Genomic DNA, 12,642 nt, shown 5'->3' on the forward strand with positions numbered 1-12,642 from the left:
ATTCCTCCGTCTACAGTTGCATACTACAGCTGCCTGATCGAATACCCGGGGGCCGCGCGCTCATGCGCTGCCGTTGCAAATTGTTTGCCATCTGCTGGGGTCTGGGAATCAGCTGCACCCTACGGGACTTCACCGGCTTAACACTGTCCCATCGCACACAAGCAGGAACGTGCTCTTGCTTTCTCCTTGTCCTACAGACGGACGCCAGACTGCGGCGCGCCCAATCAATGCGCACAACAGACGCACGCAGACGCACACGACAGCACCGCCACACAGCCATCCCTGAATTCAAGCAGGCCAAAGTATTCGCAGCACTGCGCTGACTCCTATTCTGGTTCCGTCTTGCCCTGTTCCTGCATGCTACCAGCCTTCACGACTCGCTTGTCTCAAACGTTTTCCCGGTCACTTGGTGTTCATACCGTTTTGCTTGCGCCGGACGATACTGGGGTATCTAGTGTTTAAGCGGTTCGGCCCACTACTGGGACTCAGCGTCGTAGTGCACCTCCCCTTCGACCGGCAGTGGCAACGCTTTGTCACATAGGGCTAAGAACCTTCACGCAAGCCAGCGTGCCAACACAGTCCACCACCTGAGACCACACCTGACAAGACCACAGCACCAAACGGCTAACGGGGGCAACGCAGTCCTGCCCCCGACTCCACAACGCTTAGCAACAACTCTCAGTTAAGAGGCCACACCAGATTGACCAACGCAGGGCAACACGTTGTGGCCCGCCGTCTCGCACCCTCAAATACCACTTACTAGTCACCCGACAACACTCAAGATTATGCCAGTCCGCACCAAGTCTATTTCTCCAGCTCCTATCCTCACTCCCTGCCTAGCCAAAACCCTACAGATGATGCAGTTGTACGGCCCCGCAGGGCCGCGTAGCGGCTACACGGCCGCTTACCAGACATCGCGCTGGTATCTCCCGGCGTCTGTGAGCTCCTTCACGAACATCTCCGCCTGCGTGCCGCTGCAGCCCTTGCCCTTCTCCACCAGCGCCACGAAGGCCTTGTGCACGTCCTTCGCCATGTACTTGGCGTCTCCACACACGTACAGGTGGGCACCCTGCAGGGAAGCACGCGGCACCGGCGAGGTTGTGGCAAACGACAAAGCCGGGCCATGCCGCGCGCGTGCCGCCACTTGCCAGCCTGGTTGGCCACCACACACCTGCCCTTGCAGTCTCTGACTCCCGTCCCTGAGCGGTGCACGGTATTCCCAGCATGTCTGTGCGTCAAACCTGCAGCCGCACTTTGCGTCTGCTCAGCCTGCCATCCTACAGCACCCCTCGCCCGCCCTTACTGTCCCCTAGTCCGTTTCGCCCACCGGTCCCTCCATCCCCATCGCCCTAACTGCCGCCTCGCCGCACCTGCTCCCCGATGATCGGCCACAGCGCGGCCGCTTCCCGCCCTATGTGGTGCTGCACGTAGTCCTTGGAGGACTGATCGCGCGAGAAGGCCACGTGCAGGTTCGACAGCACTCCGTCCGCCACATACCCCTCCAGCTCCTGCTGGTAGATGTAGTCAGTGCCGCGCGAGCGGCAGCCAAAGAACAGGTGCGCAGGGCCCAGCTCCGCACCTGCACGGTTGCGCGAGCCCAGTGTCAATGTGGCGTCGAGAGAGATAGCTTGAGCCTTGATCCCCGCCTGGTGTGGTTTAATCCGTCCTGCCACCCGTGGCCCCTTTGCCCGCCAACGTTCCTATAGCCTGGAGAAACTGCCCTCTCCGCCCAGCCCCATATGCGGTCCCTCATCTCCCACCCTTGTGCCGTGCCAGCCCCGCACCTACCCGAGTTCTTGAGCGCGGCGCGCTCCTGCAGGAAGCCGCGGAAGGGCGCTAGGCCGGTGCCGGGGCCCACCATTACCACCGGCGTGCTGGCCGCCTTGGGCAGGCGGAAATGCGAGTGCCGAACAAACACGGGCACCGCCGCGCCGTTGCCGTGGCGTTGCAGCCACGTCGACGCCACGCCCTCGTGCACGCGGCCGGTGGGCATGGTGTCGCGCACCACGGCGCACGTGACGTGCACGCTGTTTGGGTGCTGCTTGGGCGAGGAGGAGATTGAGTAGAAGCGAGGCTGCAGGCGTGGCGCGATACAGCCAAAGAAGGCGCCGATGGTGGGCTTGGCGCTGGGGAAGGCCTGCAGCACCTCCAGCAGGCTGCGGTGCGGCTTGCCGATGAAGTCCGCGTACTCGGCCTTCCCAGCCGGCGAGCCCAGCAGCGCAAGGCGCGCCGCCTCCTCCCGGTCCGCCGCGAAGCTGGCCAGCGCGTTCAGCGCCTCACGGTGCGGGCTGGACAGCACGTCCGCGAAGTAGGACAGCGCGGTGCGCACGGTGACGGGGCCGGGGAAGGGCGGCGGCAGGCCTGAGGCGGCATCTGCGTCCGCCGGCAGCGCCAGCTTAATGCGGGCCTCTAGGTCAAAGCCCAGCAGCTCGGCCACCTGGCTCACCACCGCCTCGCCGTTGCGGGCGTAGATGGCGATGTGGTCGCCCGCCTCGTAGGTGATGCCCGAGCCGCTGACATCCACCTCCACGTGCACGCAGCTGCGGTCCGATGCGGGGGTGTGCAGCTCGCGCACGGTGGTAATCTTGGCCCAGAAGGGGCTGTGCACGTCCTTGCCGGTGCCCGAGGGAAAGGCTGGCGCCTCGCCGCCGCTCCCGCGCAGCACCTCCACTTCGTACGCGGCTACACGCGCCGGTGGCGCCGCGTGCACGCCGTTCTGGTCGGCACGCTTGCCGACCAGATCGCTGGACTTGTCCAGCGCCTCGTACAGCTCAGTGCACCACTTCTCGAAGTCGTCGTCGATGACGCCGTCATCGTCGCCGTCGCCGCGGCGGCACAGCGCGGTGGCGCCGCACGCCTTCATGGCCTTGAACACCTTCTTGCCCACCGAGTTGAAGTGCTCGTACTGCTTGTTGCCCAGCCCAAACACGGCATAAGAGACACCCTGAGGAAGGGAAGGGGATCACCGAGTCAGGTTGGTGGGGGCGGAGCGTGATCCCGCCAAAGTGAGGAGCGGTACAGACTGGGTGTACCCGCAGCAGGCGTGCTGAGCCACGGGCTGGCGGAAGACAGGCGGTCAGCGGGCCGCGTGCTCCGTAGGTAACGCCCAAATCAAGTTCGTAACGACTCCCATATGTATCTTTCTGGCGAAGAAGGCAGCGTCCGTGCGCTCGGTCCAACGCGCAGCAAGTGATGGGCCGCAGATCAGCAGGCGCTTCGGCCCGCCCGAACCTCCTTGAGCAGCGTTGCCGCGACATTTGGCATCACTAAACTGGTTTCTGTGCACGTCACCACTTCCAAGCGGCGCAACGCGCTCGCACCTGCAGAAACGGCTCCTTGTCGCCGTTCTCGACTGCCTCCGCTTCCTTGAGCAGCCACGAGTAGAAGACCGCTGCGTTATCGGTGGGTTCGCCATCGCCATACGTCGCCATACACATCACCACCAGCTTCTCGCTGCCCAGCCGCTCTGGTTTATAGGTCTCCACGTCGCGCACATCCACGGCCGTGCTGTCCCCATACTTGCCGCGCAGCTCGTTGGCAAGCTGCTTGGAGAAGCGCTCCGCCGTGCCCGTCTGGGTGCCGTAGAGGATGCGCACGCAAGGCTTGCTGGGGTCCTCTGCAGAAATTGATGTCCGAGTTATCGGCGGGGCTGTGCTGACAGCAGTGGCGTTACCGCTCGATTTGCGACGGATAGATAGCAGAGCTAGCGCAGCAATGACCAGGAACACACAAGCTATCAAGGCAACATTTAGGTCCATTTTGGGGCACAAGCCGCTGTAGGCTTGGCCTGCGTAAAGTGAATACAGCTCTACTGGAATGTTGATCTAGGATACATCGTATGGTCGAACGGTTCTGCGTGAAGCCGTCGAACGGTGCGCGATCGGTCCCCGATGAAAAATATGTTTGAACGGCGCTTCCGCTTCAGCGCGACTGAAGGTACCCGAGCGAAGTCGACGGTGTCATTTTAGTTTACCAACGATCACTGCACCTGAACCTTGCCGCAACGCAAATACAAACTGGTCAACACTTCCTTCCCTGAGCTTCACCGCGGTGCCGAGGGATACTAGTGCAACGTTTACACACGCTAAAGCAGCATGCAGTCACAGGAGGCGAATGACACGCTTTCTGAGAGTCCGATTGTCTAGGAGCGTCAACAATCGCTTTCGGGCTTCGGCTAGCGAGCAGGAATGGCGGGGAAGGACTCTAAGCGCCGGTACATCAACTACCGGGTAAGCAAGCCTCGACTGAAGCGGCGTTGCGTCAGTGCGCTCGGAGTCGCGCTCGCGCGGCGCTGGCAGCGGCACCCCCAGCTGCGGAAGTTGCTCCCCGGCAGCGCGGCGCGGTGTGACAAGGTCGACAGACGGGGTTTCATGACGTGCATGTCTCGCTCGGGTGCGCAGGTCGACGCGTACCTGACGACGAAGTTAATCTCTCGAGGAAAGCAGCAGAAGCCTCGCGAGTGCTGTGGCAGCAGTGAAGCGTGGCTGAGATTTTTCAATCACATCAAATTCTGTGTTGTTTGCTGCGCGTCCTTGACTCAAGCGACGGTGAGCAAAGATTGATGGGCCGCGAGGCCGCTTCAGCAACCAAACACGAGCCTTTATTCGGCCAACATGGGCGTAGGAGGCGTGCTCTGGGCTTGCACGCGGCACGCGGCCACCCCATCGGCCATTACACATGTGTGGAAACTTGTCGTCGCTCCCCGGATTCCACCCCGCGCTCCCTCGAGCTGGCCCGTGCTTGTTGGTTTGCGCCACCATGCACAGGCGCCATGGATGCTCTGTGCCGGCGAGGTGTCGGCAGTTCTGCTCATATACTTCCTGGCCACGTCCCGGTCGTTGGTCCTTCACCAGCGCCACTTCTCGTTCACGCGGAGCCTCGAGGACGTGGTCGGCATCTGCTGCACGCGCGCAGCCATACTGAGCCTATCTTATGCCATCGGCCAACGCTATGTGCACAGGTAAAACCCGGCTGGGGTGACAGGGCGGTGTGACGTTTGCACGTGCTTCCGGATTAGCCCGTATGCCCCTCCTTGCTTATGGACCAATGCAACGCGTCGTTGGACCACATGCACAGGCCTTACCTTTACGTATCGTACCTGCTGGCAGCGCTGTGCCTGCCGTACATAGTGGTGAAGACCATTATGTTCCGCTACGGGCCGGACGGTGTCGCTGCGGCGTTCCTGCTTTCCATTGCCGGACTGTGCAGCATTGGGCACGTGCTGGCCGCCAGGTGAGATTCCTGGTGGGTCTGCGAGAGTGTAGCGGCCAGCACGAGTGTGTTTGAAGGCAGGCATGGGAAAGGTTACTCCCCACGCTGAGCTTCCGCTCGTACGACTACTGCTTTGCTGGTCTGAACAGGCGGACTGTGGAGTGGGCACGGCGGCGTTATCAGATGGGGCTGGCGGGCTTCGGCATGCCGTGGGAGGAGGGCGAGGACGCCTGGGTGATGCTGCGGCGGCCGGACCTGGAGGACATGACTAAGACCAGCGACGGCGGGGGCCCGGACAGCAGTGAGGACGTGCCGGCAGAGATGCTCGCGGACGACGACTCCAAGTTTGTGGAGCTGGAGCCGGGCCTTAAGGTGAGGGGTTTGCGGAGTGAAGCAGCCGGGCTACGGATTGAGGGAAGGCGCCCGCATTCAACTTGCTGCTGTTACTGTACGATGGTACGCAGGTGCACTACAAGGAAGTGGCGCCATCGGCAGCGGCTGGTGCATCGGGGCTCGGCGGGCCCAACGGCGCCACCACGGGCATTGTGCTTGTGCACGGGTTCGGTGGCGGCGTGTTTGCATGGCGGCACGTGATGGAGGCGCTGGCGATGCAATGTCATTGCCGCGTCATAGCGTTCGACAGGCCAGCATTTGGTAAGCGGATGTGCAGTGTGTGGAGGCCCTGTTTATCGTGTCGCCTGCATTCCTTTCTTTCATGTGTTGCGGCTGCCGAGTCAGCACCGCTTTCTCCTGCGTTCGCACCCCCAGGTCTGACGTCCCGGCCAAAGGCAACGGACCAGAACAACCCTTACACGATGGCCTCGCAATCGCAGCTCGTCCTGCAGCTCTGCTCGGCGTTGGGGCTCCGGCAGGTGGTGCTGGTGGCGCACGCCGACGGCTGCTTGGTCACGTTGCGGGCAGCAGCCACCTCTGCCAAGTGAGCGCTCCCAATTGGGCTTGGGCTAAACGTTGCCGGGGGTTGCAGGGCACGGCTAATTATTGCCATGCCGTATTGTGTGAAGGCCCCGAGATGTGTGTGCGAGACAGTTTGTGCTGCGCTGCGCTCAGCTCTTTACAACCCCCACTTGTTCGCCCGCCCTCCAGCTACTACCAGCAGCAGGGCCTGTACCTGCAGCCGACCATGGGGCTCGGCGGGCAGCAGTGCGGCGGCGGCAGCAGGTGTGGCGCGCCGGACCCGGCGCGGAGCCCCCCTACATCCGCGGACTCCTCGCCCAAGTTCACCTCGGGGTCGCCGGGCTCCCCCGGCCTGGATCAGTACCAGGGGACAGGGCAGGCCGGCGGCTCGCAGGGTCAGCACGGCATATCACTGGGTGCATCGCCGGGCATACCAGCTCCGCAGCGGACCCTAAGCGGCGGAGGCTCCGGTGCGCTCTCGGCTGCGGCGTTTGCCGCAGCCGCTGCGGCGGGCGGCGAGTCCGGCCTCTCTGGGCACCAGTTGGGGGCGGGCAGTGGCATTGCACCCACCTTGCCGCAGTCGACGGCGGCGCTGGACTGGGAGCGGGAAGGCGGTCGGGCCGTGGTGGCGGCAGCAGATGTTGCTGTCCGGTCAGGGAATAGCAGCATACATATCGGCGCGCCCGCTGCTGGTACGTCTACCCGCATTGGTTGACTTTGTTGCTGGAGTTGTAGTGACATATGGTAGACATATGTACACCAGTATGCGGACATGAAAGGTGAACGGTCTAGCTCACAATTCTGCACGGCAACTAACCTCCACAGGGCCAGGCTCAGCGATTGCCAGCCGGGGCGCATCGCAACACCACATCAGTCTTGCCATGCCGCCCGCCTCACACCACGTGCTGCCGGGCGGGGCTGTGAGCGCTGGCAGCGCGCACGTGCACCATCCCAGCGCGGCGGCGGCGTGCTGCGTGACGCTGGCCGACATTGAGTCGGTGTCCGGGCGGGGCGACGCGGGCTCGGAGCTGGACCGCGCGTCCGCCACTAGCACCTCGATCACCACCACGCTAGCGACGCAGGCACACCACCGGCGGGCACAGTCAGTGCCAGGGCCGGTCAGCGGGGGCCAAGGGTGAGAGCGCGTGTGTCTTATGCGGCATACATGTTTGCCGTACTTGCTATGGTTGCTATGGTCATTATACACGTGCCGGGCCTCCGCAGGCTATGCGGTCCTTGCCCTGGCTGAGCAAGCCTGCCCGTACCCATTGTCGCAGGCCCTGCAACCGCAACGCGGACGGCTGGGAGACGTGCAGCTGCGGCGCCGGGCCCAGCAGCTCCCGAGCGCCGCCCTTCGTGCTTGGGCTGGTGCTGCTGCACCCCAACCTCAGCGGCGTCATTGGGCCGGCGTTCGGGCGCATCCTGGCGCGCTCCACGCTCGGCCGCTCCATCCTGCGACCGCTGCTGCGCACCGAGGTGGGCGAGATCGCCAACCGGCGCGCCTGGCACAACACCGACAAGCTGACGTCGGAAGTGCTGGAGCTCTACAAGACGCCGCTGCGGGTGGAGGGCTGGGACGCGGCGCTGATTGAGACGACACGGCAGCGCAAGGACTCGTGCCAGGGAGATCTGGCCGCGTACTGCAACTCGGTGCAGCCCATCCCCACGCTCGTCGCCACAGGTGCGTTTGAGGTTCCCAGGTATTCGCGGGCAGGGGCGCGCATGCGGGGTTGTGGCAGGTTGAAGCTTCCATGCGGTTCTTGCCTATCTCCGGGCCTCCGGGGCAATGCATGGGCTGACGCGTTGTGGGGTTGCCGTGCCGTTCAGGCGAGCACGACCGCATCATGCCGCCATGCAAGACGGAGTCGCTGGCCTCGGACCTGCCGCACGCGCGGTTGGCGGTGCTGCACGACTGTGGCCACCTCTCGCACGAGGAGGCGCCCAGCGCTCTGCTGGAGCAGCTGGTGCCGTTCTGCGGCGAGGTGCTGTGCCACCCGCCCGTCGTGATGGGCGGCGCGCTGGCGCCGTTCCTGCGGACATGAGGGATTGGGCGCCGCGCCCTGCCCTGCCCTGCCAAGTGAGCGGTCAGGGGCAGGGAGCGAGAGAGGGCCGTGGCCAATGGCGTGGGCTTGGCGACTGACGTACGGGCTACGGTGGGCAACGAAGGGATGGCGGTTGCTGGTTGGCCGGGAACGAGGCTGGAGCCTGAAGTGGGTGTGGAGTGACGGGTCTGAGATTTGAGCGGCAGGTTTGCGTGGTGGAGCGGAGGAGTACAGCCAGGTCGCCGATGCTTAGCCAGGCGCAAGGACCGGCGCACTAGAGTTAGTTAACTTGACTAAACGCTGTGCTCTTGCGTATGTGTGCGTTGCTCTTGGGTGGATTCATCAACCGTGGGCAAATTTACGTTCTTAAATCTTTGGGATTATAGTTGCTGTGCAGGGAATACGCGTGGGGAATACGCTAATGCACATTACGGACTGTACAGAATGACACAGGAACTGCTCAACTATAGGAGCTGCCCTGGCAGTGGGTGTTGGACAGGTAGGACCTTGGGTAGGACAGACGCACACGTGCTTGGTATCTCCGGACAACGGCGCGAGCCACGGATGGCCCTAATACTGTGGGGGCATGTCGCACCCGTGTAGGGCACTGCAGTAACAAAGAACAAGTTCGTTGTAACTTGTGAGCCACGAGAAGTACCTTCGTCGCTTCCTGCGGGCATATTTGGCGGAGGACTCTTGCATCTTCGGGGAGCGGCAAGAAGCGGGCCCCAGTGCAGGCCCTCGGGCGAGGGGCAGTTCCGGGGGACGGGGGTGCATTCTTGCCGCGTGGGGCTGCTCACGGTCTCCGAATCTCGCCAACTACCCCTTCCCGAACCAAAACGCTAAGAATAAGGTGTTTGGGGGAGGTTACGGTAATCCATAAATCGCTAGGAAATACACACCTCGTGGGCGCACTGAATAACAGGCTCAGGCACTCGGGCACCAATCATCACATTGGGAATCAGAGAGGTCACCCAATATTGAACTCAGATGCACAAGCGTGCAGTAGTTGCAGCGAGCCGGTGGCTTGACGATGCTGCGATCGGGGTGTTCGCTGTGCATTGTGACTGTGTAAGCGCGTGGTTGGTCCGGTGGTGTGTGCAAGTAGCGGTGTGGGGTGCCGGGCAGGGGAACCCCTGACTCTCATCGTCTGGATGATGGCCGTTGCTTAATTCTCAGCGGCTCAACTATTGCCGCGTCGCTGTGATACCGATATGGCGTGTCCCTGACTTCAGTATGCAATGCATCGCCTGGATCACTGGATGGCATTGTTTGCGAAAGAGGGCAATTTGAGTGCGCAAGCACACAGAGAGTATATGGGACATGAAAAAGGCAGGCCCTCCCAGCCGGGACTAGTCAGGACATTTAAGCGGAAGACCTCACCTGCTGCTGTCTTCAGACTTGCATCATCTACAGACTTTGCATCATCTACAGACTGAGAATTTTGCACCCACTGCCTGGCAAAGGCGGAAAACCTCGAAACGAGTCCGGCGGGGTTCCAGGGTTTTGACACGCCACGCCTGGGACCTGACCGCCGGTACTGCCGGACAGCCCGGGTCCGGTCTGATTTTACTTCACAGGGTCAGCCCGCATAAGTGACAGTGTTATAAGCTTGTATACGTGCTTTGACCAGCTTTGACACAGCGCAATCGACTCGAATGGCGAGCGTGTGCTTTCGTCCCGTTGTGCTTTCGTCGTCGGTGTCTCGCCGCACGTGGCGGCACCAGTGCGCTCAAGCATCTTGCGTAGAGTGTGTCAGGGACCACGCGCCAGGCTGCTGCCTTTTGGACGTCGCGAGACTCGCGACGACCAGCATTCGGAGCGCCGTGTGCAAGTGAGTGTCGACCTGTTCACCCTGAAGGCCTTTTCAAGCATACAATTTGCTATATGGAGCTTCGAAGGAACTTCCGAAAGCCAGGGACAAAGCCGTAGTCGTTGAAAAAGTGCTCAGAAGTCCGCATGTGCGCACGTCACCGACTTCCGAGACTACGGCTGGGCTTCCGCACAAGAGAACTTTCTTCGAGGCATTGTAAACTGGGAAACTGACATTATGAGGAGCTTTGCGGGCTTGCAACAACCCAACACGTTCCCCAAACGCAGTTCCCAGGACGCAGGCAGTTGCCCAGTCCGCGCTTGCGCCCTCGCATTTGCCCGTCGCTGTGCCCTCTCACCCTACACGCAGGCTCGCGTCATGTACAAGGAAGACCCAGTGCCCCTTGATCCCGGCCATCCTGAGCTGGTAAGCGGATGCGGAGTACCGGTAGCAATTACCGGTACCATCATCCGGGGGTCACAACGGAAAAACAAAAAAATGTGCACGCACGTTGTACAGATTTCGTTTATGACATGAGCGGTGCTAGCAGTAACAATCTTCAGCTGGGGCACGGAACTGCTCAAAAGGGGCTACCCCATCCTGCCTATGGAACGGACGAGCCGGATAGTAGCTTCTGATGTGCCTGGGTTTTGCACGTGCGCGGACGGCGGGCGGCGTGACGGATGCCATTACCGCATCATACGCACACCTGGTTGCTTACCTGAAGTCCGCCAAACGCCAACCACCCGGTCTGCCAGGTCAACCTCAAGAACCAGGCCGACTTTAAGAAGGTGGTCAGCGGTGCGGCGTTCGCGGCGCAGCTAGGCCTCACTGGCCTGTCCGCCGCGGCGCTCTACTTCTCCTTCGCAGCTCACCCCGCCACCGTAAGCGCTATGCAGTCGGAGACGGTCTGCCTGAAAGGCACGAAAGCTGCACGGGAGGGATGACAGGCGGGTGGAGGACAGAAGGGTCACTTTCAGTTCGGGGGCCGCTTGTGCGACTGCTAAATCTGTGCGCTCTCAACCGGCTGCTGCTGCAGGCCGGCCCCACCTGGCACCGCCTCTTCACCACCGTGGGCATCGCCATTGGCTTCATGACCTTGTGGTTCAGCCACGTGAGTGCTTGGAGCGCTTCAGGGCATACCTGATACCTGGTACCTCACACCTGCCCTCACTATCATCGAGGCCGCATCCCTGGCTTGGCACCTTGCCATGCGCGCACATCCACGCGTGCATGCATGTGCGCCCAACCCCAAACACCCGACTGCACGCGCAAACGCAGGTGTTCATCGGCAGCGCCACCAAGATGCAGGGCGGCGAGCCGGTGAGCCCCAGCTGGATCAGTGGCAACCTGCTGCGCTGCATGGTGTTCAACATCACCGCCATCGTGCTGCTGGCAGTGGGCCTGCAGGCGTCCGTAGGTAAGCGGGCCGCACACGCGCGCGGGGTCGTCTTTTCGGATTCCTGAAAAGCTGGCCCCAGACCTCCAGGCCCCCAGACGACAGGGGCGGTCACTTTGCGCCCCCAGTGTGCCAGCTAGGATTCTGCTGATCCCGAAGAAGGACTTGACTGTGACGCACTGCCGCTTCCTGTGGCGGCGGGCTCTGTGCATGCAGGCGCCCTGGGCTTCCAGTCGCTGGCCATCAACGCGGCCGGCCCCGGCAGCGCCGCCGCCACAGCCGTCGCGGTGGTGGGCGTGGACGTCCTCTCGCTGCAGGTGGGAGAGCGGCGTTGGGTTGGGAGGGGCCGCGTCATTGCTTTGCATTCGATTCGAGGGCCGACAGTGCCCCAACACCCGGCTGTGGCTTTTCGGGCCATGGCCTGTTGGCAGTGCGTGGGCTCGTGTGCCAACGCCTTCCCCGGCCATGACCCAGCCTTACCCGCTCGCACCGCCGCCGCCTACCCAGGCCATCACCACCTGCCTGCTGTCGCATGCGGTGTCGCTGGCGCACCTCAACACCATCTTCCGCATGGTGCGCGCCGCGCGCTACCCCCGCGGCGGCGTGGTGATGGGCTCCATGGACGGCATGGCGCTCAAGTCCGTGGACGGCCCTTAGGAGAGCGGGCTGGCCAGCTGGCGACTGGCGGCGGCTGCAACGGCTGTAGCGGCTGTAGCAGCAGCAGCACTTGCGGGGGGGGTTGCAGGGGTGCCTGGCAGGCGGCCGCGACGGAGCATGCTTGTGCGGCTGCGTTTTGACATCGAATCGCCCACGTGAGAATGAATCACCCAACGGGAACTGTCTTGCCTCCGCGGAGACGCCCGTATTGAAAAGCATATGGGAATGTGGTTGCATGCCTGACAATCCTCGTCACAGTATCGGTATAGTAAAATAAGGGGGCGTCAACAGAAGCATACGACACATGAGCGCATGTTATGAACGACGCGGCATGGTAATGCGGTCGGCTTTCGTCACGGTTCCTCGAATAAAGTGCTTTCCCTCGGTGTGGCGTCCGACGTATGGCATACGTCGGACACCACACCAAATTTCCTGGCGGAGCAAGCTTTGGTGTACGGCAGCACTACATGCCGTACTGCTGTACTTTCGGACTTCCGGCATTTGCATGAGATGCCGGCTAATTGTGTGCGACTGTGTGGTTGGAGAGGCGCTGTGATAGCCCAGCATACCTGACATGTAAGATGATGGATAATCAACGAGGAGCG

At 62.3% G+C, this 12,642-nt stretch overlaps 3 protein-coding genes across 3 annotated transcripts; 2 read left to right on the top strand and 1 right to left on the bottom strand.

Moving 5' to 3' along the window:
- Positions 1–11: 11 nt before the first annotated feature.
- On the bottom strand, positions 12–3,827 carry CHLRE_01g039350v5 (uncharacterized protein). Its single transcript, XM_043058768.1, has 4 exons — positions 3,321–3,827; positions 1,789–2,944; positions 1,371–1,579; positions 12–1,069 (listed from the first exon to the last, which is right to left on the bottom strand). Exons 1-4 carry the CDS (start codon positions 3,756–3,758, stop codon positions 905–907), a joined length of 1,968 nt encoding a protein of 655 aa, XP_042928682.1. The 5' UTR covers positions 3,759–3,827; the 3' UTR covers positions 12–904.
- Positions 3,828–3,939: 112 nt separating this feature from the next.
- Positions 3,940–8,817, top strand: CHLRE_01g039400v5 (uncharacterized protein). Its single transcript, XM_043058769.1, has 11 exons — positions 3,940–4,229; positions 4,401–4,547; positions 4,767–4,960; positions 5,077–5,232; positions 5,361–5,583; positions 5,676–5,865; positions 5,980–6,148; positions 6,316–6,818; positions 6,952–7,261; positions 7,404–7,807; positions 7,954–8,817. Exons 1-11 carry the CDS (start codon positions 4,188–4,190, stop codon positions 8,166–8,168), a joined length of 2,553 nt encoding a protein of 850 aa, XP_042928683.1. The 5' UTR covers positions 3,940–4,187; the 3' UTR covers positions 8,169–8,817.
- A 230-nt stretch (positions 8,818–9,047) lies between these two features.
- Positions 9,048–12,629, top strand: CHLRE_01g039450v5 (uncharacterized protein). The gene is made up of 8 exons (XM_043058770.1): positions 9,048–9,239; positions 9,813–10,002; positions 10,351–10,407; positions 10,740–10,865; positions 11,021–11,095; positions 11,263–11,401; positions 11,597–11,697; positions 11,888–12,629. The coding sequence occupies exons 1-8, from the start codon at positions 9,202–9,204 to the stop codon at positions 12,035–12,037; spliced, it is 876 nt and encodes a 291-aa protein (XP_042928684.1). The 5' UTR covers positions 9,048–9,201; the 3' UTR covers positions 12,038–12,629.
- The last annotated feature ends 13 nt before the right edge of the window (positions 12,630–12,642 follow it).

This window comes from Chlamydomonas reinhardtii, chromosome 1, assembly GCF_000002595.2.
Source record: "Chlamydomonas reinhardtii strain CC-503 cw92 mt+ chromosome 1, whole genome shotgun sequence".
In the NCBI taxonomy this organism is placed as follows: Eukaryota; Viridiplantae; Chlorophyta; class Chlorophyceae; order Chlamydomonadales; family Chlamydomonadaceae; genus Chlamydomonas; species Chlamydomonas reinhardtii.

Bases quoted from the DNA above. Each gene is read 5' to 3' on its own strand.
- CHLRE_01g039350v5 (XM_043058768.1), bottom strand. From the start codon at position 3,758: ATGGACCTAAATGTTGCCTTGATAGCTTGTGTGTTCCTGGTCATTGCT. The intron at 1,580-1,788 runs GTAGGTGCGGGG...GCAACCGTGCAG, and splicing joins CGCCGCGCTCAAGAACTCGG to GTGCGGAGCTGGGCCCTGCG. The intron at 1,070-1,370 runs GTGCGGCGAGGC...GCTTCCCTGCAG, and splicing joins GGCCGATCATCGGGGAGCAG to GGTGCCCACCTGTACGTGTG.
- CHLRE_01g039400v5 (XM_043058769.1), top strand. From the start codon at position 4,188: ATGGCGGGGAAGGACTCTAAGCGCCGGTACATCAACTACCGG. The intron at 4,230-4,400 runs GTAAGCAAGCCT...TCGGGTGCGCAG, and splicing joins GCCGGTACATCAACTACCGG to GTCGACGCGTACCTGACGAC. The intron at 6,149-6,315 runs GTGAGCGCTCCC...CCCGCCCTCCAG, and splicing joins GCAGCAGCCACCTCTGCCAA to CTACTACCAGCAGCAGGGCC.
- CHLRE_01g039450v5 (XM_043058770.1), top strand. From the start codon at position 9,202: ATGCTGCGATCGGGGTGTTCGCTGTGCATTGTGACTGT. The intron at 10,866-11,020 runs GTAAGCGCTATG...CTGCTGCTGCAG, and splicing joins TCGCAGCTCACCCCGCCACC to GCCGGCCCCACCTGGCACCG. The intron at 11,402-11,596 runs GTAAGCGGGCCG...CTGTGCATGCAG, and splicing joins GGGCCTGCAGGCGTCCGTAG to GCGCCCTGGGCTTCCAGTCG.